The sequence below is a fragment of the Drechmeria coniospora genome, chromosome 01 (genome assembly GCF_001625195.1).
Source record: "Drechmeria coniospora strain ARSEF 6962 chromosome 01, whole genome shotgun sequence".
NCBI lineage: Eukaryota > Fungi > Ascomycota > Sordariomycetes > Hypocreales > Ophiocordycipitaceae > Drechmeria > Drechmeria coniospora.
In genome coordinates this window covers 5472910-5492755 of record NC_054389.1, presented here as the reverse complement: position 1 = coordinate 5492755, position 19846 = coordinate 5472910, and the positions used below count along the sequence as shown (strand labels likewise).

The following is a 19846-nucleotide window of genomic DNA, read 5'->3' as shown; positions in this document are numbered from 1 at the left end:
GGGGCGAGCATGATGCCGCTATGATAGCGTGGCGGTCGTCCTGACAGGTAATATCGACGGCTCGAGGGCAATGCTTGGTCGAGGGCCATGCACACTTACAAATACAAGGCGGTGCCGACATGTGCCGTCGACGTCGACGTGAACTTGAATGCCGCAGCGTGGCCTCGCTGAGAATCGGTGACTCTTCTACGCATGAGCCGGAGCGTTTCCCGTCCCCTCGGCAGCATACATCGCGGCACATCCTTGCATCGCCTTGGCCGCCGGTGGCATGAACAGGGGCAACTGCTCTCGTCGAAGCAAACCGTCGCGTGAGCTTCTCTCGAGGTCGACGCCATCATGATACCACTTCACCACCGTCCTGCTTGGCTTGCCCATGGTAACGCCGCCGCCTCCGGCGGCAGGACCAGAGTGACGCTCCTGACGACGGGCCTCGTCCTGGCACTCGCCCTGTTTCTCCTCCGGGACCTGCTGCGCACGTCGTGGACGCTGGCGGCGCTGCGCGTCGACTGGCGCGAGCGAGCGAGCGGCTTCCTCCTCTCGGACGAGGACGGATTCGACATCACATTCGCCAACTACAGCCGCGGGCAGCTCTCGGCCGCGCCCTACCATGACGTGATCCCGCCCGTCTTGCACCACATCGCCCTTGGCATGCCCCGGACCGGGTGGCCGCCGGAGTGGGAGGAGACGGTGCGGAGCTGCCTCGAGCTTCATCCGGGCTGGACGGCACACCTCTGGACCGACGAGAACGCGGCCTCGTTCGTGGCCGACAGGTTCCCCGAGCTGTACGACATGTGGGAGAGCTACCCGTACCCGATCGAGCGCGTCGACGCCCTGCGGTACATGGTGCTGCACGAGTACGGCGGCGCCATCCTCGACATGGACCTTCGGTGCCGACGAGGGCTCGGTCCGCTTCGCCGCTTCGAGTTCGTCGCCCCCGAGGCCCACCCGACCGGGTTCTCCATCAGCTTCCTCATGGCGAGCCGGCATAACACCTTCGTCCGCGACGTTCTTCGTCACCTGACCGAATACAACCGGCGCTGGCTAGGGCTGCCGTACCCGACCGTCATGTTCAGCACCGGCGGTCACTTTGCCTCCGTCATCCACGCCGCCCAGCCGGACCGCTCGCCGCTCAAGATCCTCCCGGGGCCGCTGCACAGCCTCAACGGCCGGGTAACGACGCCCTTGTTCGAGCATCTCGGCAGCTCGTCATGGCACTCGTACGACGCCCAGCTCATCACCAGCCTCGGCGCCTCGGCAAGGTTCCAACTGCTGCTACTCTTGGGCCTCTTCCTCTCGCTGGGCCTGTTCCTGCGCTGGCGGAGAACGTTTCGTCTGTAATGCGAGCATGTCGCGTCGAGCTCGTCGCGGCCACGGCGCGTGCCCTTGCGTACTCGATGTCGGCGCGTGGACGGTGATGGGACGAACATTATCCATATTACATATGCTTGTCAATTTGCGCGCGCGCGTGCAACTACAAGGCCGCATTAGGTATTACATCATAATCATGTAGGCTGCTGGCAGTGCCGATGCGGCATCGGACTCTCGTTTGGCGTGCGTGGGTACTTGGGAAGGTTGGCGATCAACGAACCATGTACGTTGACTTCTTGATGAGGGGAACGCGTCTCGTTAGGCACGATGGACGGATCTGCCTGAGGCAATTCGAATCGAGTTTGCTTTCGCCCTGTGGAGACTCAACTTCGGGAAGCTTCGATCGCTTTACTTCGTAGGGAAGGCAGGTGCGGCACGGTGACGTCACACCGGAGCGTTCCCTCCCAGTCGTTTCGTCAAGCTGCGAGCAGCAAGACTTAATATCCATCAGCGGAACCCCCATCGCCGAGTGCAATTATCTCCCATCATTCTCATCTCACCCCGCATCGATCTGAAACGTGAAACTGCCGCGGCCGCTGCCGTTAAAGTCACCAATTTCTCGCCCCTTCACACACTCGGTACAGAGTATCTTGACAAGGTCACTCCATCGATCAAGGCCGTGCTTCCATCGTATCACACCGTCGCCCCCAACGCCCAACGAATTCCCCAAAGAATTCGCCCTTGCTTTTCGCCATTCGCCCCTCCTCGGCATCGTTCTCACATCGCCATGCTTCCGGCAAGACATCTGAGCCGGCTCAGGGCGACCCGGGCTGTGCGCGCCTCCGTTCCGCGCATGTCTCGTCACCAGAACGTGCGCTTCCAGTCCACAGCCCCCTCCTCGGAACCAGGATCGGGCGGCTCCCACTTTGTGTCTGGAGCGGTCGGCGGCGTCGTCGGCGCCGCTGTCCTCTTTGGTTTCTATTCCTTCACACCTGCCGGTCAGACGGCGAGCAAGGTCAACAAGGCTGCGGCCGAGGTGACCAAGACGTACAACGCGGCGGCCGAAAAGCTGCAAAAGAGCACGCCCAACGCGGCCGAGGCGGCCGAGTCGATGAAGCAGTTTGCCTACACATACGTGGCCTGGGTCCCCGGCGGAAGGGGCTACGTCGATGTCGCCTTCAACGACTGGGAGGCCGTCCGCGAGAAGCATCAGGATGAGGCCGATCGCATCGTCAACGAGGCCTATCGGCAGCTTCAGGCCGTATCCAAGGGTGGCTTGAGCATGGAGACGGCCGTCAAGGCCTGCGACGTCATCGCCGACATGTCCAAGAAGATTGCCAGCCTCTCGGGCGACGCCGTCTCGGATCTGCTCAACAACCACCCGCAGGTGAAGGAGAAGTTGGGCGGCAGCATCGAGCAGCTGCAGAACATGGGCAGGAGTTACGGCCCGGAGGCGAAGAAGCAGGCGACCGAGACGTGGGACAAGCTCAAGGATATCCTGACGAGCGGCCTCGGCGCCGACAAGGTCGAGGAGGCGCGCAAGCTCGTGCAGGAGACGGTGGACCGACTGAAGAAGCTCGGTGACGAGGCCTGGAAGAAGGGGCTCGCCGAGGCGAAGCCGTACCTGGACAAGAACGCCAAGGCCAAGGAGCTCATCGAGAAGAACGCGGAGGCGCTGAAGCAGAGCAACATTGGCGAGCTCTTCCGCAAGGTCCGCTCCGCCGTCGACTCCGGGGACGTGAGCGAGCTGCAGAGATACGTCAAGTCTGTTGCCGATGGCCTTGCCGACAAGGGGTCCGAGGCGGCCGGCGGCGTCGGGCTCGACAAGTACCTGAAGATGATACCCCAGGGCGACGAGTTGGTTCCCAAGCTGCAGCGGATGGGGCAGATTGCGGAGAAGCACCGGGACGAGGGCGAGAGGCTGCTCAAGGAGACGGTTGAGGAGCTGACAAAGGTGCTGGAGACGAAGTCGCAGGAAGCGCAGGGCATCGTCGATCGAGCCAAAAAGGAGACCAAGTAGAGCGAGGCCGGCGGGCTGCTGTTGCGCTCGAGCACCGGCACCTCGATTCGCCAGCGACGGGCTCTTTTCACGTGTTTTTTATTGGTCCCTGCAATCCATGTAGTGTTTGTATGTACATGTATATCATATATCGAATGCCATGTCGCCGGCGTTGGCAGCCGTTCCAATCTCGCGAGGACATTGTGACCTGCTGACCATTCTCCCGTCCGAGCCAAGACGCCCAGACCAAGGCTGCATATGCACACCAACTGACATCTACTGCACATGTACAAGTAGTTACTGTACGGAGCAGATGCAGATACAGCGCATGCATCAGCTACTCCGTAACTGATGCAGATGTGGCAGGAGTAAGTAGTAAAAGCAAGTAAAAAGGCCTTTAGGTGCACTCCGTACTGTGCATGCACATACACCTCCCTACCAACCTAGTACTTATGCATTTGCTTGTAAGTACTTGCTTATACCCGCACCAGAGCGAACACGCGGGGGGGTCTTTGCCGGATCGCGTCCGGGGCAGCCCACCTGGACAACGGATACAACCACTTGCAAGTACTGTAAGTAAGTACTTCACGGAGGCTGCGAGGAGGTTTTGACGACCAGGGAGAGGACGGCGCGGCCGAAGGACCTCCACTGTCAATTTCGTGGCCCAAACGAGCTCCGCACATAATAAAGTAAGTAAGTACAACAGGTGTAAGTAATTAGTTGTACTCCGTATTCCGTACATGATGCTACGATGGCACCGGACGCCGAGGATTGGCTGGAAGGGGCGGTCTTGCTGGTCCTCCGTGTCAATAAGGACGGGTGGGTACACTGACTGCTGCTCTCGGTGGAGGATGCATGGGAAGAGTTTTTGATTTTATAGCTTCGCGTCTTGGCACATCAAAGTGCGGTTTACGGTGGACAATACTGAGTATTATTGCATCGTATACAGTAGTCATATACGGAGTAGTGTGCACTGGCATCATATGAACAATTTTACTCCGTACAGTATTACGGAGAAAAGTCTACAGTAAGTACTATTAAGTTGTATTGCATGTTCTCCGTACTCCGTACTTACATGCAAAGAAATTGCGTGTGCTTCGTACGGCGTACCTAAGTATACTGAAGTGCTAAGGCGTATTACGGAGTACTGCAAGGAAATGTACAACTAAACATGAGTGCCTGTACAAGTAACATGCTTGTTTTACTACGGGGTGTTGTGCTGTACTTACTTCCAAATACGGCATATAACATATCACACAAGCACGATTCAGGAGCACCTGTGTGTGTTGAAGCATACAACTACAGTACTTGCAGAACGGTTCTCGTCGGCCAAGCAAAACAGCCGTAGCTCAGCAACCGGCTGGAACAGGCTTCGTTAGAAAGCCCGGCGGACGGGCGGACGGGGTCGCATGTCGACGGCGATGCTATATTTAAAACGTTTGCGTTGCGTCCCTCCGTTGCCTCTCCGACAAGGGCCGGCTGACTCGCAATGGCGACGAGTGTTTCGTTGTCGAACGTCGGGAGTTGCTGTGGGAGGAATCGTTGGTCATGTTCGAGTACTGTACATGTGCGGAGTATTCCGTACATGTACATGTATTATTGTACGCAGTAAGTACAAGTACACCGGGGCAGCACTTGTACTGTACGGAGTACAGAGTACTTGTAAGTAGGTGGTGCAGTAAGTACAAGCACAGGTGTACTCCGTATCCAGTGCTCCGTTTGGTAGGCCGGCCCCGACTGTGCGGTACATGTACATGACTTGTACTTGTACAAGACAGGAAGTAATATTTACTGTACATGCACTCCGTAGCACATGTACTCATACTTACTCTGTAAGTACTGTACTACAGTAGTTGTAATGATAATACTCTACGGAGTACTCCGTACTTGGTTGTACATGCAGTACCGTACAGTACTCCGCGCTTGTGCTGTTGTACCTACTTGGTTCTTGGTATGATCCACGATGAGATGAACCCGGAGCGTCGCGTCCGAGACGAGATCAATGGCGAATGAAAATGTCAAGGGGACTGCAGCACGAGGCAGGGCGTTGCTGAATCATGCAAAGCACGCGGGCACGTCGTCAGGATTTCCCTACACGGAAGGGATCCACAATGCCGACAAGCTGTCTGCCGATTGGCCAGTGCGCCGAGGGTCGCACAATTCACGCAGAGGGTGGATCGAAGATGCTAGACGTTTCCTGCCCAGCAACCAGGCAGTAGTAATAATACTTACAGTAGGTACTCCGTAGTGAGGCCTTACTGCGGCTGGGCATGACTCCAGACGCCGACCGCCAGTTCGGCCAAGCTCACAGCCGACCGAGGCATACGATTCCGCCGCACAAACCGCGCAAGGCGCGTGCCTCGTTGATTATAAAAGATGCCGATTCCTCCTCTATTCTCCGTTCGTCCCTCTCCTCCCCAGACACTCATCATCATCAATCTTCAACAATAACCAATTTTGCCCACCCTCACAACCTACCACCTCTCACCATCACCACTACCTCACCATCACCACTACCTCACCATGTCTGGCAACTGTGGATGCGCTGGCTCTGCCTCCTCTTGCAACTGCGGCTCTAGCTGTACGCTTCCTCCTGCCCAACTTGCCCGACACGGATGAAAGGGGATGAATGCTAACGGGAACGTCCGCAGGCTCTTGCTCCACCTGCAAATAAATGCGACGTGTGGCCATTCAAACAACGCAAAGAGAACATGGCGCGAGCGCGATTCGCCAGCTTTTGACAGACACATACATGATCATGGTCAGAGCAGCAACGACGCAAGCACGGCGATGAAGCGACAAGGGAATGACCTCGTTCGACAAGTCTGCGAGGATGGAATTGGTAGCTGGCAGATGAGCTACGAACACATATACAACGTGCGCCGTATATAACAGTACTCCGATGTGTTGAGCGTATCCGTACACGTACAGTATTAGGTGGTTTCCATGTGAACTTGATAATCTCGGGTGCCGCCGAATGTCGGTGCTTCGCGGTATTATTGATATTATTTCTGCAGTGGAATGGTCACAGCGTTCGGCTTGGAGCGTGGTCCACCATTACCCACTGGAGCGTGGCCTGTCGCCTGCATTCGAGAACTGCTTACTGTCCTGTTCTTGTCCGTCTTTGGCGCTCCGCATCAGGTCTCGAGCTCCGAATCGTTACTGCTGATGGTGCTGGTAGGGAGCGAAGCGGGGAGGAGCAAGGGCAACACCAGCCTGCCGCCCAGTGGCACCCATCGCAAAGCACTCCAGTCATTGGGGCGCTGGATTTCCTCCAGTGGACTCAATAAGTACAGCGCAGTACTGTTTAGTACTAGGTGATATTTGGAGCGATGCAAACCACCAAGTGCTCCGGACCAGTACTCTTACGCTGGCTACTAGGTACTACAGGTAGTACTGTAGGTACTGTACTTGTGCTACTGCAACACATGGTAGCAGCTACATTCCCTCGGCTGCTGCTCCCCCTCCCCCGAGGTTCTGCTTTCGCTGCCCGCCAGCCATAGGTTCTTCCGCCATGCCGTCTGGGTCTCTCTCCGACTGGGTCTGCCCAAGCTCCATCCATCGCCCCCCCCCAAATCAACCCCGCCCGTCGTCGGTAATTAATTAATACAGCATGCTACCTGGATGCGGCCATGCTCGTCCACGCCCGGAATGACCCGTATTGCCGCTGCTTCTACCTGATCTACTTACGAGTACTCCATACTGCAACTGTCATCGTCATCGTCATGAACGTGTCCATGCCCATCATCCTTTGAACACCGTCGACGTTCGTTGCTGCTGCTGCTGCCTGCGCTGCGCCGCGACGCCCATGACGACGTGCCAGCTGGCCCGCAAGCTCAACTCATCGCCCTGCCTGCCCTGCCCTGCAGCGCAACACCCGCTGGCGACTTATTAATGGCTGCCATGGTGAGTCGTCCTTGTCCTTCCTCATCGCTGCCCCTGCTCCGCCAACGTCCTCAACCTCGTTCGCTCGCGTTCCCTACCATTGCTCGCATCGCGATCGCATCGAGTGCCGTCTTTCTCCCCACGGTCGATGCTTCGCTGCATACCGTCGCCACCCTCTCCCTGCCATTTCGATTCTCCGTCTTTCCTTTTTTCCCCCCCCTACCCCTTCTGGATTGCTGCCGCCCCGTGCCGCTGGCATGTGACGTCGTGCTCTCTTGACCTCTCGCACCTCTTGTCCTACCCTGCCCTTGGCTGCTGCTACCCTCTGGCTGCCTCAGCCTGCCCTGCCCGCCCCCGTTCGGAGCGGCCAGCAGTGAGCGGCGCATCATTTGCGTCGACAACCCACCCCTTGGCTCGGCCGACGCCGCTGCGTGACATACATTCATTCCACATACCTACCTGCCGTCCACCGATCCGATCCCATCGACGACAAAGAAACGGAGGAACGGAGGGACGAGGGAACGAGGGAACGAGGGAACGAACAAACTGACGGTCCGCGCCCTCCAGGACTCCCCGTGGCTATCTCCTCTCGGCGCGCCCATGTCGAACCGCGACGTCGCCCCCGCTGGCGCTTCGTCGTACGACTCGCCCGGTGCCGGTGCCGGTACCGGCCTCCCCCCGACCTTTGCCGCCTTCTCTCCCGTCACGCCTTCGGCCAAGACGCCGACGCGGCCTTCCCATCGATCGACCATACTCGTCCACCAGAAGAGCCCGCTGCTGCTCGCCACGCCGCCCCAGGTGACGCGCGCCCTCGCCTACAGCCACCCCTTCCTCCTGCCCCTCAACAAGTTCGTCGGCCTGTTGACCTGGAGCTCCGGCGATCCCTGGCAGAGCTTCCTCTTGCTCGCCACCTTCTGGGCCGTCACCCTCTACGGCGATGTCGTCCTCAGGAGGGCCGGCCCCGTCGTCGTCGGCCTCGTTCTCATCGTCGGCATGTACGGGAGGAGGTACAGCCCTCTGAGCACGAGCGGCTGGAAGGAACCGGCAAGGGAGGTCAAGGACCCGTCCAACGCCGCCAACGCCGCCGCCGGTCAGCAGAAGGAGGCGCGGCCGGGAGCCGGCGACGGCGCTGGCAGGAAGGTGAAGCACACGCGGGCCCGTTCCGAGGTGACCAACATCAAGCACCAGAAGACGCTCGACGAGATTGTCGAGACGCTCAAGGAGTTTACCGGACGGTGCAACGTCCTCATGGAGCCCTTCATCGAGATGACGGATTTCCTGAGCACCCAGCGAACGCCGACGAGCGCGACGACGAGGCCCGCCCTGACGGCCATGTTCATCCGCCTCGTCGCCATCACGCCCTTCTGGCTCGCCCTCACCATGCCGCCCTGGCGCGTCATCACCACCCGCCGCGTCGTCCTCGTCGCCGGTTCCCTCGCCTTGACCTGGCACGCACGCGTCATGAGGGTGTCGAGAACCCTGCTCTGGAGGAGCGCCCTCGTCCGACGGCTCGCCTCGGCCACCACGGGCCTGCGCTTCGACAGCCCGACCAAGGCGTCCAAGAGGATCGAGTCGGAGATCGCCAAGGCCACCAAGAAGGTGCCCGGCCTGCAGGTGCACGCCGAACGAGACGCCACGAGCTCGGGCGTCAAGTTCACCTTTATCATCTTCGAGAACCAGCGACGATGGGTTGGCCTCGGGTGGACGGCGAGCCTCTTCGCCTACGAGCGGCCCGCCTGGACCGACGAGCACAACAACTCGGTGCCGCCCAAGGACGAGTTCGAGCTCCCCGACGTCGAGGACGGCAGCCGAATGACGTGGAAGTGGGCCGACCGAGGTCGCTGGAGGGTCGACGGCGTCTCGGACGAGCAGAGCGCCGTCGACTACGACGGAGACGAGGGCAAGAACGGCTGGATATATTACGACAACAAGGTACGGACCGACGGCAGACCCGAGCCTGCCCACCATCGCTGACCCTTCCTTTTCTTTCACTTCGCAGTGGCAGAATGGCCGAAGAGGCCTTGATGGCTGGGGGAAGTGGACCCGCAGGAGAAAGTGGTACCGCGACGCGGAGCTTGTCGAGGTGGACGAGAGCGACGCGCTGCTGCCCGAAACGACGACCGCGGCCGTGGCCAACGGCGACGCCGGCGGCAAACCGCACGCCCAGCGATACAGCACGGCTGGCGAGATGATGCGTGCCGAACTGGTGACCCCCGGGCCCGAACCGACGATTGCTGACGACGCGAGCGTCAAGACGGCCGACGACGCCGCTTCCATACACTCTACGTCGTCCCGCTCATCATTTTGGCCGTCTCTGCGAAGGCGGGCCATCGACAAGACACCCCTGTCGACGGCGGAAAAGGAAAAGGACGGTCCCCGAAGGTTGAGTGAGGTCGTGAGCGAGCCCTCGTCCCAGGACACGGACCCTGGCCTATTGGGGGCCGAGCTCGAGCTCGAGCTGCAGAAGCAGGGCAAGGACGGCGGGCAGTGGGGTATCGGTGACGAGGCGAGAATGAACCTCGAGTGAGCGGCGAAAGGGAACCAAGGCAGAAGTAGGGCCTGTTACCCTCGGATCGGGTGATGAACGAGCGTGTAGATGCATGCCCACAGTGCCGATGCTGTTCCATGCACAGCAGGCGGGTAGGACAAGGAGGAGGGACGAGCTACAGAAAGAGGAGGAGAACGAGATGTGGAAACGCAACGGGGCCGAGGAACGGAAGCAAGGAGGGCCCAGGAACAGCGAGTGGGAAGAGCGAGTCTTTCTTTGACTTGCACCATGACAGCGCAGCCTCTATCGACTGACTGAACTTTCCTACTCTTCCCTGCGCCGCGTTTCGCTGCGCTGCAGACCGCCTCACCTGGCAACACACCAAACAGCCGTCCTCGCACGCGCGAGGCGAGCGATAATAGAGGTCCGGCCAACTCTCAAAGTGAGATACTCGCCGGCCACCTTTCATCCCCTCTTTTCATATCCCCACTCGCTCCCTCTCCCGCCAAAGGTGCTTGATTTGCCTCCAAAACGCACATAAGCACAGGCGCACTCGCACGAAACGCCAAACAGAGGCGTAAACCAAACACCAACCCCTGGGCGGCATCGGCGAGGGCACACAACCATTCTCCCATTACACATCAAAGCATTCGCACGTCGAAAAGGTGAGCCTGGTCTGTGCCTCGTCTTCATCGTCGCCTTTTACGCACATCGTTGACTGCGCGTAACGACTTTTCCCCACCAGAGGGGGTACGCAGGGGACCAAGGCCGATTGCCATGTCCATCTCGAGAATGGAAGTTCACGACAGAGCCAACGAGGAGGGAGGTGCGGCTGCACGCCGACCTTGGCCGAGTGGTGAGACGGCCCCGGCTCATCTAACGAGTCCTCGACCCCCGTCCCATTCTGGGAAGTCTTGGAGCGGCCCGCCGTTGACGCCATCGCCCGACCGTCCAGCCGTCCAATACCGCAGCTTCGCAGCACCACGGCCGTCTGGTCCCCGAACCGTAGGCTGTCCTTTGCCGGGCGGCGATCGGATGGCGGGACCGGATGTTCTCGTTTCATCAGCGTCGCCCCATCATTTTTGGAGTCGACCCCTGAGCTCGAATACGCGTCGTCACTCGACCATGGAGGAGGAATTCGTGGGACCGCCTTCGGGCTGGTTTGCCTCATCGACGCCCTCTAGTAGTGCCATGACGGCCAAAAGGCTGCCCTCGGAGCCCTTGACTCCGTTTCCGCCCTGGGAGGGAGGAGCCGACGAGGACGACGGGCCTGGGTCTTCACCCATTCCGGAGAGCTCACCCGCGCGGGACCAGGTTGAGTTGCGTGCGGCGCAATTTCTTCGTCGCCGTCGAGCCCTTCATGTGGCCATGGACGGTACCTTGCTCGTCGGACAGTGTCTCGTCTGTCTCGCTGTGGCAAGTGTCGTCTTGGGTGTCGTCGTGTGGAAAGAGGAGGGCGCACCGTCTCCCGACGGGGATCTGTAGGTCATCTGCTTCGATGCATCATGCATTCCCCGCATTCCCTTCAACTATCTGCGATGCTGACCATCCCATCGCAGATCTGGGGCCTGTTTGGCAACGATGCTACTTGTCGTCTTTGCCGTATGTCTCGGTACGCTCGTTGCGCACGAGGTACGCTTGCTGCGCACCGTCGTCCTGCTCTACCTGCAGGCGCTGATCCTGACCATGACCACGGGCGCTTCATTCGCACTGTGGCTCGGCATGCTCGCGACGGGCCAGGATGTCGACCAGCTGGCCAAGGGCGTGGCCGTCGGCAGCATCGCCATGATGGTCGGCACCGCTGCCGTTGCCTTTTCCCGAGCGGTGGCCGTCTGGTGGTGGGCGGTGGAGGTCTCGGGGATGGATGACGACGACGAGGCGACAGAGGAGGACGTTTCGGGGCAGTAGATGGTGGCTCCGTGGGGGGAAATGGACGGAAAGAAGGCAAGGCAAGGGAACTTGAGGGTCTGGCGCTTGACCTGATGAGCTTTGCTGCTGCGTGTATTTGCTTGGGGGAGCTAGCTAACGTCCCGAGTCTAGAGGGGTGCTACACGACAATGTCAGTTGGCATTGGATGGACCATGAAGAATTTACGATTTCGGTTCCCGTTCCCGTTCCAGCGGAAGTTTGACCGTACGAGGGCATCGAGGGCATCGAGATCGAGCGACGAGGAGACGCATGTCAGCTCTGCTTGCCATGGCAGATGGCCGTCGTGATCGGACGATGCAGCATGTCAGCGGCTGCGGCTGGTGGCCTGTTGTACTGTAGGCACAGTCGAATGTGGTCGTGCCAGAGCATGATTTATGCCCCGGAACAATGGAACGAGCTTTGGCCTGGATGGACATGGATGGCGATGGATAGATAATACCGCCCATTGATCCATTATGTGGGAGTGACGTGCACGCGATCTTTCCGTGGGCACGAGCAGTACTTGCACAGTAAACCTACACGGTACAAATGGAGATTTCCTCCTGCTGCCCGAGGTGGTCCTATTGCCCAATGTGGGAGTGATGTGCACGCGACTCTCCATGGGCGCGAACAGTACTTGTACAGTACACCTACTTGCAGTACACGGTACACATGTAGGGCCTCCTATTAATTCCTCCTATAAGTACTGCACTATTAATATTGGGTACCTACTTCCTACTGCCCAAGGTGGTCCTACTTATTGCCCAAAGTGGTCCTATTACCCAAGGTGTCTGGCGATTAGCAGAATGGTACTACTGGTTATCGCTGTAATTCATGTACTTACAATACTTGCCTTGCGGAGTACCGTACTTAGATTGTACTTGAATCTGGACATGCAAGTAACACTCTAGACATGCACGTACACACTCTGGACATGCAAGTAACACTCTAGACATGCACGTACACACTCTGGACATGCAAGTACATGTAGGTGTACATGTAGTGTAATATATAAAAATACAAGCAACTTGCACTGGATTGTAAGCAGTCCTGCTATTCCAAGGTGGGAATGTAGTAAGAGATAATCAAGAGTACGTCGCATGGGCTAACGGAGGCCATCGTGAGCGCCGTGAGGTCATCTCGACACCTCGGTATCAAGGTAGCATGGAAGCAACCCATGCTCCGGGTCAATCGAGGAGAACCCGCCAGATGAGGAAGAGCTCGTTCCCCAGCGGCGCGTACACGTATCTACACGTGCGAATAGCCATTGACGAAAATTCTTCTCGACAAGAATCCTCTTCCATCAGGGACTCGTAACATACAGGAGTACGGTGTGAATGAATTTTGCCTACTAGGCACAAGTGCAGTAGTATTATAGTGCAATTACTTACCAGGTCATAATGAATGCTCGGCATTTCAGTGGACAGGCCCCCGAACGGGGACCACCGACAGTGGATTCGACAGCAACCGGCATGCCCCACCAGCAGCTGAACGGAGAGGGGCAACGGGGCTTGGCCGCCTCGTCGCACGCCAGGGTCGCGGGGCAAAAAAAAAGTTGGCAGTGGCAGCGCGAGCGACCAAGGACGTGAGGAGCTCTGGCTTCTCCTCCTCCTGCTCCTCCCCCCTTCCTCCTCCTTCTTCCCCCTCCTCCTCTCCCCCCTCTCTCCTCCTCCTCCCTTTCCCTCTTGGGCATCGTGCCTCGTTACCATCAGCCGTCTCGCTTGCGCTCGATAGTTCGATCCAGTCCGAGACATCCTGTCTGACCTCGTTGCGAAGCGCGACGCACCGATACCCCGCCTCCGCCTCGAATACCAAGGTTATAGGCCAAGAGCCGAGAATCATCTTTCAAGATGGTGGAAAAGATCTACGTCACGTACAATGATGTAAGTGTGCTCCAGCAGCAACGGTCGTGCCCCGCGGTCCTGGCTTCGCCCATTCGTCTTGGCCTTTCATGGCTGCAGGCCATTGCGGCGACCATCAGACTAGATGTCGGGTGAGCAGCGGCAGCCGGAGCGACAGAAAGCTGACGACGGACGAGTAGGTCCACAAGCTGTGCCAGCAGTCGGCGGAAAAGCTGCTCGCCGAGTTCAAGCCCAACCTCATGATCGCCATCGGCGGCGGCGGCTACGTCCCGGCCCGCATCCTGCGATCCTTCCTCAAGCAGCCTGGCTCGCCCAACATCCCCATCCAGGCCATCGGCCTCTCCCTCTACGAGTCCCTCGGTGACACCGAGGTCGAGGCCATCGGCACCAAGGTCACCCGGACCCAGTGGCTCGACCTCAGCGCCCTCGGCGAGATGGACAACCTCGTCGGCAAGCGCATCCTCATCGTCGATGAGGTCGACGACACCCGGACGACGCTCGAGTACGCCGTCAAGGAGCTCGAGAAGGACGTCGAGATTGCCCGCCAGCGAGCCGGCCCCGATGCGCCCCAGACGCAGTTCTACATCTTCGTCCTCCACGTATGTCGTCCTCCCTCCCGGTCCATGCTGGACCGTCACTGACCGGCTCGGACGCAGAACAAGGACAAGCCCAAGAAGGGCAAGCTGCCCGATGGCATGGTGGACAACGGCTACGAGGCGGCTCAGACCGTCGGCGACGTCTGGATCAACTACCCGTGGGAGGCCATCGACATTGACGAGCACGACAGGCTTGCGCTGAAAGCGAACACCCCGCCGCAGTAAGCCCGCTGGCCTTGTCTTTCGAAAAGCGTTGGTCAGATGAGCGAATGGCCGAGTCAAAGGAAGCCGACGGCGCTTCGATGCGCTCGTCTTGATGGCTTGATAAGCAAATGTTGAACAGGATACCCGTCTACCTACCGGTATGTAGTGAAGCAAAGAATGAGAAAGGATTCACACAAAGTTGTTACGGCGGTCCCTTGCAACGCACCCATCCATCATCACGGCATCCTCCCTCGCCCCATCCCCCCCTACACCTTGCTTGTGCCTTGATGCAGCCGTCTTGAATGGTTGGTTGGATTGAGAAATATGTACACGGATAGGGGCGCAGTCCATCATCGTCTATGATAACCCAAGTCTATTCGATCCATGTAGTCTATAGCGCCATGATTTACATTGTTGCGTACATCCAGCCTCTCAGCCTCCCCCTGTCCCTTCCCTTAGGTGCTTCTCCTTCAGTCGTTTCTCCTGCTTCATAAATTCGCGGATGCCCACCGGCACGTTCTGGAGGATATCTTCGTCCCACATGTTCTTTGAGATCTTGGCCGGCCCGATGCTGGCACTCCGCTGTGCATCACCCTCTGCGCCGGCGCGAATGAAGGCAGGATCCGAGTCGGCGGCGCCTAAGCCCCGCTGCAGACGAGCTTGCGCCTCGTTCTTTTGCGCCGACCACTCCTCAATATCGTCTCGATAGCGGTCCCAGACGCAGTTGACGCAGCCGCTCATGCAGCAGTTGTCCGGCTCCTCCGGCCGCGGCGGCACGAGAACACCTGCGATGACGGTCGATTGGGCCTTCTTCTTCGCAAGCCGGTCGGCTTGCTCGGCCGGTCCGAGGAGTCGCGAACCAAAAACGATGCTCATTTTTTTCTCCTTCTCCTCTGCTGTCTCCGCTGACTTGAACGAGACCGACGGTGCGGACGACGGGTTGGATGGGGAACCGGAACCGTATACCGTGCGCTTGTGACTCGGCTTGCTGGCCCCGGCACTAGTGCCAGCTTTGCTGCCAGCCGTGTGAGATGCGTAGGAGATGGGATTTCGCAGGATGGTCTCGTAATAGGAACCGAGAGGCGTCATCTGCGGCCATGGTTCATCTTTGCCCAATCGACAAGTTGTCGTGCCGAAGCCTCGGCTCGAGCTCGCCAGCAGAGATGGCCGGAGGCAAGTCTTGCAGGCTGCGAGCCTCGTGGGCGCCGGCATTGTGGATTGGCTGTCTGTAAATGCGACCTGCTGTTATCGCGGCATGCTGGGAAGGGACGGCGACGCCTGCAGCGCGAACGAGGGGTTTGGCTGCAATCGACCGACGCTGTTCAGCAAAGAAGGTCAGAGAGACGTCATACTGTGCTGTGCCCACATACTGTAGTTAGGTCTGTACGGTGTGGATAGCAGGGCACTGGCGTTTCAAACTAGTTATTGTGACACGTGATGATGGTGCGTTCCGCGCTCAGCTGTATTGGACGGTCGCAATGTACTGTAGATAGCTAACTAGTTCAGTTCCTTGGTATTCTCGCTGGGATGATATGTCACAATATGCCGAGGTCACACTTCATTGCTTTGACATACAGTAATATATACTTTCAACTGGATGGAGGCTGTGGTGTGGCAATGGCAGCGAGAGGTCCAGTCCCGGCCGAAGGGACCAAAACCAAGAAGCTAGGTACCCATTTACAGTGCTTACAGTACTTGCAGTACAGCAGCTCACTGGCGTTGCCTACACCATAAATACAAGTACTGTACTCCGTAAGTAGGGAGCACTCCGTAGGTACCGAGTACTGTAATAATCCGTTCACTTATGGTCACTTATTGTACATGTAGGTACATGACACGAGTAGTACTACTCAAGTACATGTACAGTAAAGTACAGTACTTGGTGGTAGCCGATTTCGACTTGTTTACTGTAGATTCGGCATAGCGCGCCTGGAACTGCAACTCGCAGCTGATATATTCGACTTATTCGCTGCAAGACAACTGCAACCTGTGCGTCCCCTGCAACGACAACGTCAGCAATGTTGGAGTGGTGAGCGGAAAGCCGAAATTGCCATGGACGAGTCGCAGGCCAAGCGTCGGCGGGTGGCCCCTCGTTCCTCGGCTGGGACGTCGACGAGCGAGGAGCTTGGCCAAGCGCAAGCTCGTCGTCGAAATCACCCATCGTTTGCGTCTCCCACCAGAGCAAGCCTTGCACGTCACAATCCCCAAATTCTCCAAAGACGACTGTCTGCATCTCCTTCGAAAATACTCTCCCCGACGAGAGCGGCGGCGAGTTCGAGCGAGGCCGCCAGCCGACGCGGGCGCGAAATGTCATCCCAGCGGGGGACCCAACCTGGAGCGGCCGACGTGGCCGAGAATGTGCCCGCAAGCGAGCCGGACCTTGAAGGCTACGAGGACGAGGACGCGGGTGAGACGCGTCGTAGCGAAGCCGGTCCACGCTCGGGATCCCCTGTCCGGAGAATCGGAGGCGGCTTTGCTGCGGCACCGATGAGATCACCAGTCAGGTCCAGGCCGAGTCCGAGACCACTCCCACCGCCTGCGCCGGAAGGCGACGACGAGTTGAATCCGTTCATCGGTCGCCGCCTCCGTCGATCACCCCCGACAGGTGTCAATATACCCCCTCCACCCGAACCCGAACTTCCACCCGCCGTTCCGGATGTCGTCTCGTCCACACCCCCGAGAGGCATCCACAGCAGTCCATCACGATGGCGATCGAGGGATCGGACGAAGAAAAGCTCGCCGTTGAAACCCGCCGCAGAACGGCCCGTCCATCCATGGACGGGCAAGCAATCCGCTCTCGCACCTCGCAGCCTCCATCAAGATGCCAACGTCCATCAGTCGTTGCCCCGCATGGCCCTCGATGTGAACACCAGTTTCGCCCGCAGGATCGTTGCCTTTGATCCGGATGAATCGAAGAAGCAGCGGAAGGATGAGCTGATGGCGGAAATCGCCAAGCTCAAGAAGGACCTGGAGACGGGGAAGAAGGAGAACGAGCGCATCCGCTTGATGCAGACGTCTGGACGGACCGTCGCTCCCACGGACGAAGATGCCCTCCTGGACCTGCTGCAGCGCTCTCTTGACTCGGGCAAACCGACTGCGGTTGCGCCATCGAGCCAACTAGCCCAGGCGGTCCTGCACCCGCTAGGCATTTTACCCTTTGGCAAGCCCTCGTTCGTCACGACCGCCATCGAGGGCGAGATTCTAGATCCGGACGGCTTGAAATCGCACCACCCCGTTCTCATGACGGCAGACGAAGAGCTGCCTTATCTGCAACTGTTTAGCCCATTTAGCATCACATCAAGCCTTGCTGTGCTGCCCCCGCTTCCGAACCAGCCGCCGAGACAGCGGCGTCTGCTGACGCTTCGATCCCGCGATATGCCGGGACTTTTCACCGCCAAGCTGGAGATGGTCATCAACGCCATCAACTTCAGCATCCTGGAGCTCGGCGTCGTGTCCGTTGAACCATCCGCCAAGTTTGAGCTGGGACCCTTCATCGACACGATATGTTCTGGAAAGTGCAACAGAACGATGCAGCAGAACGTCGGCATCCTGTCGTGGGCCATGGGGGAATGGTGCAGGGTAGCGCTCCAGCGGGCCCGATTCTGGTTGCAGCTGGAAGGCCGATTGGGATCGGAGGAGCAAGTACGAATCACGACTGCCGAAACCCGGACCCGTCTTCATCACGGGGCCGAGGCGGCCAGGAAAGAGTCGTCGGCTCCCTGTACGAAGGCGGACCTGATACGGCTTCTAGGACAGCAGTTCTATCAAGTCCGTGTTCCTGCCGCGGGCACGGGGTCGTCGTCGCTTCGACTGGAGTGGAAGATCGGCTTCGATTGGACCGGTGAGGCGAAAAGCACCACGGCAATTTCGGTCAGCGTCGCCGGCAAATGTGAGTGTCATTCATTGGCGGAGACGAGTGCATGACTTCTCTAACGCGGTGTGCAGGGAGACAGGCGGACCAACGAGGCGTGCTTGGCAGGGTGCCCAAGCTTTTTGGAGACCTCGTCGAGGGTGGTGAGGATGCAGACGTAGCTGTTCATAAGGTAATCGCACTTCTCGCTGGAGAGTGAGTGTGGAGTGCTTGTGACGAGACATGATGACTTGCAGCGAGGAGTAACAGGTGGATATCAAGACATGGAATGGACATTGTTTGTCTATGCTGTACACATCACACCGCCTCCAGGCGTACGAGGCTTTCTTCTCCCCCCCCTCCCTCGCTGTGCTGTGTTTGCCCGATGCCCGTGACTTATTTACCCCGTGTATATTCAACCATCAAATGTACAGCTTAGTCCACAGAGACGCCGAGCTTTCGAAGGTCGACCTTGGCCATCTGAATCTCCTTGGCGAGCTCTTTGTGGGCTTCTGGAACGTCGTTGAAGGTCAAGATGCCCCAGCCGAGGCGGAAGAGGAGAAGAGCGCCGAAGGAAACGAGGGCCCAGATAGGTAGCTGTGAACAAGGTCAGCCGTGTGCAGGTCAATGGGGGCCGGCTGCAACGCAGAAGGGGACGCTACCAAGTGAACAATCTGCTGCTGGACGAGGGCAGGAAGCGGGATCAGGCCGAGGTAGAGGGCCAGGTAGAGCTACGGCGCGGCGGTTAGCAGAACTGCGCTGTGACGGGAAGGCTGCTGCGGCCTGGGGAGCGGTGAGGAGCGTACAGATGAGACGAGGAGGGCGAGGGAGATGGTCTGCTGGGCGCGCGTCATGATGGCTGGCCGCAGATGTGACGGTGCTTGCTTGAGGGGGGGACCGGTAAGGAAAGAAGTCGGCGATGAGCAAAGGAGTGACGGCCGTATCGACGGTGCGGTGCAGGCTGGTGTGCTAGTGTCGAGTGGACGATTCTTCGTGACCCCTTGGGACTTGGTGATGGATGGATGGTGGTGGTGGTGGTGGTGGTTGGTGCGATGCTTTCCGTGGAGCTGATCAATCGATCAAGTCGTCCTTAAGTACAGCTTGAGCTTGCAATGGCGGCTGCACCCATTACGGCACACCAAGGTGACTAAGCACTCCCGTTGCCCCCCCACCTTTCGCCATAATTAGTAGGTTGCCATAATAGGTAATTTATTAGTTAATAGTGCTCTCTGTAAGTACAGTACTCCGTTCATACGGAGGGAGTAACTATTACCGTATGCTCCGTAAGTACATGTACAAATTATAGTTGGGACTTACCCGTAGCTGTGCTGTGTACTGTAGTCCTGAGTTCCTACGGAGTATTACTACTGTAGTTGCATGTACTTGCGGAGTACCCCATGCAGCTGCCTGTAATAGTTGCAAGTAAACTCATGTTCCTGCCGTCTTGCTGGCGGTTCGCGAGCTGTGAGCCGCTGTCCAATCACATGCTTGCTGATTATTCAACACTACAACCTCGCCAGGGTTTACCAGCCACTGCCAGCAACGCTTCGTCCTGCGATGCACCAACATGGACCATCGCCGCCCGCACCGCCCCTTGTCCGGGTCAGACGCTAATGCACGCCTCGCGATGTGCCGAGGACCTTGGTTTCAGAAGCCCTGCTTTCCGGCCTCCATCGACGGTTGCGAGAGAGTTCTCGACACCCAAGCATTGGGTCGACTGCTTGGCCGCGCCCCCTCATCCATCCC

General features: G+C 58.5%; 8 protein-coding genes across 8 annotated transcripts; 6 read left to right on the top strand and 2 right to left on the bottom strand.

Annotated features, from left to right (window-relative positions):
* Positions 1 to 336: 336 nt before the first annotated feature.
* Positions 337 to 1338, top strand: DCS_01375 (glycosyl transferase; the record flags this gene model as incomplete). Its single annotated transcript, XM_040798707.1, has 1 exon — positions 337 to 1338. One exon carries the CDS (start codon positions 337 to 339, stop codon positions 1336 to 1338), a length of 1002 nt encoding a protein of 333 aa, XP_040659590.1.
* Positions 1339 to 2095: 757 nt separating this feature from the next.
* On the top strand, positions 2096 to 3328 carry DCS_01374 (uncharacterized protein; the record flags this gene model as incomplete). The annotated part of the gene is made up of 1 exon (XM_040798706.1): positions 2096 to 3328. The coding sequence occupies one exon, from the start codon at positions 2096 to 2098 to the stop codon at positions 3326 to 3328; it is 1233 nt and encodes a 410-aa protein (XP_040659589.1).
* Positions 3329 to 7792: 4464 nt separating this feature from the next.
* On the top strand, positions 7793 to 9719 carry DCS_01373 (peroxisomal membrane protein PEX31; the record flags this gene model as incomplete). The annotated part of the gene is made up of 2 exons (XM_040798705.1): positions 7793 to 9124; positions 9192 to 9719. The coding sequence occupies 2 exons, from the start codon at positions 7793 to 7795 to the stop codon at positions 9717 to 9719; spliced, it is 1860 nt and encodes a 619-aa protein (XP_040659588.1).
* A 1086-nt stretch (positions 9720 to 10805) lies between these two features.
* Positions 10806 to 11588, top strand: DCS_01372 (uncharacterized protein; the record flags this gene model as incomplete). Its single annotated transcript, XM_040798704.1, has 2 exons — positions 10806 to 11161; positions 11240 to 11588. The coding sequence occupies 2 exons, from the start codon at positions 10806 to 10808 to the stop codon at positions 11586 to 11588; spliced, it is 705 nt and encodes a 234-aa protein (XP_040659587.1).
* Positions 11589 to 13438: 1850 nt separating this feature from the next.
* Positions 13439 to 14271, top strand: DCS_01371 (uncharacterized protein; the record flags this gene model as incomplete). The annotated part of the gene is made up of 3 exons (XM_040798703.1): positions 13439 to 13471; positions 13630 to 14049; positions 14107 to 14271. 3 exons carry the CDS (start codon positions 13439 to 13441, stop codon positions 14269 to 14271), a joined length of 618 nt encoding a protein of 205 aa, XP_040659586.1.
* Positions 14272 to 14682: 411 nt separating this feature from the next.
* On the bottom strand, positions 14683 to 15462 carry DCS_01370 (uncharacterized protein; the record flags this gene model as incomplete). Its single annotated transcript, XM_040798702.1, has 1 exon — positions 14683 to 15462. One exon carries the CDS (start codon positions 15460 to 15462, stop codon positions 14683 to 14685), a length of 780 nt encoding a protein of 259 aa, XP_040659585.1.
* Positions 15463 to 16302: 840 nt separating this feature from the next.
* On the top strand, positions 16303 to 18320 carry DCS_01369 (uncharacterized protein; the record flags this gene model as incomplete). The annotated part of the gene is made up of 2 exons (XM_040798701.1): positions 16303 to 18139; positions 18196 to 18320. The coding sequence occupies 2 exons, from the start codon at positions 16303 to 16305 to the stop codon at positions 18318 to 18320; spliced, it is 1962 nt and encodes a 653-aa protein (XP_040659584.1).
* Positions 18321 to 18535: 215 nt separating this feature from the next.
* Positions 18536 to 18954, bottom strand: DCS_01368 (uncharacterized protein; the record flags this gene model as incomplete). The annotated part of the gene is made up of 3 exons (XM_040798700.1): positions 18536 to 18697; positions 18763 to 18831; positions 18907 to 18954. 3 exons carry the CDS (start codon positions 18952 to 18954, stop codon positions 18536 to 18538), a joined length of 279 nt encoding a protein of 92 aa, XP_040659583.1.
* Positions 18955 to 19846: the final 892 nt, after the last annotated feature.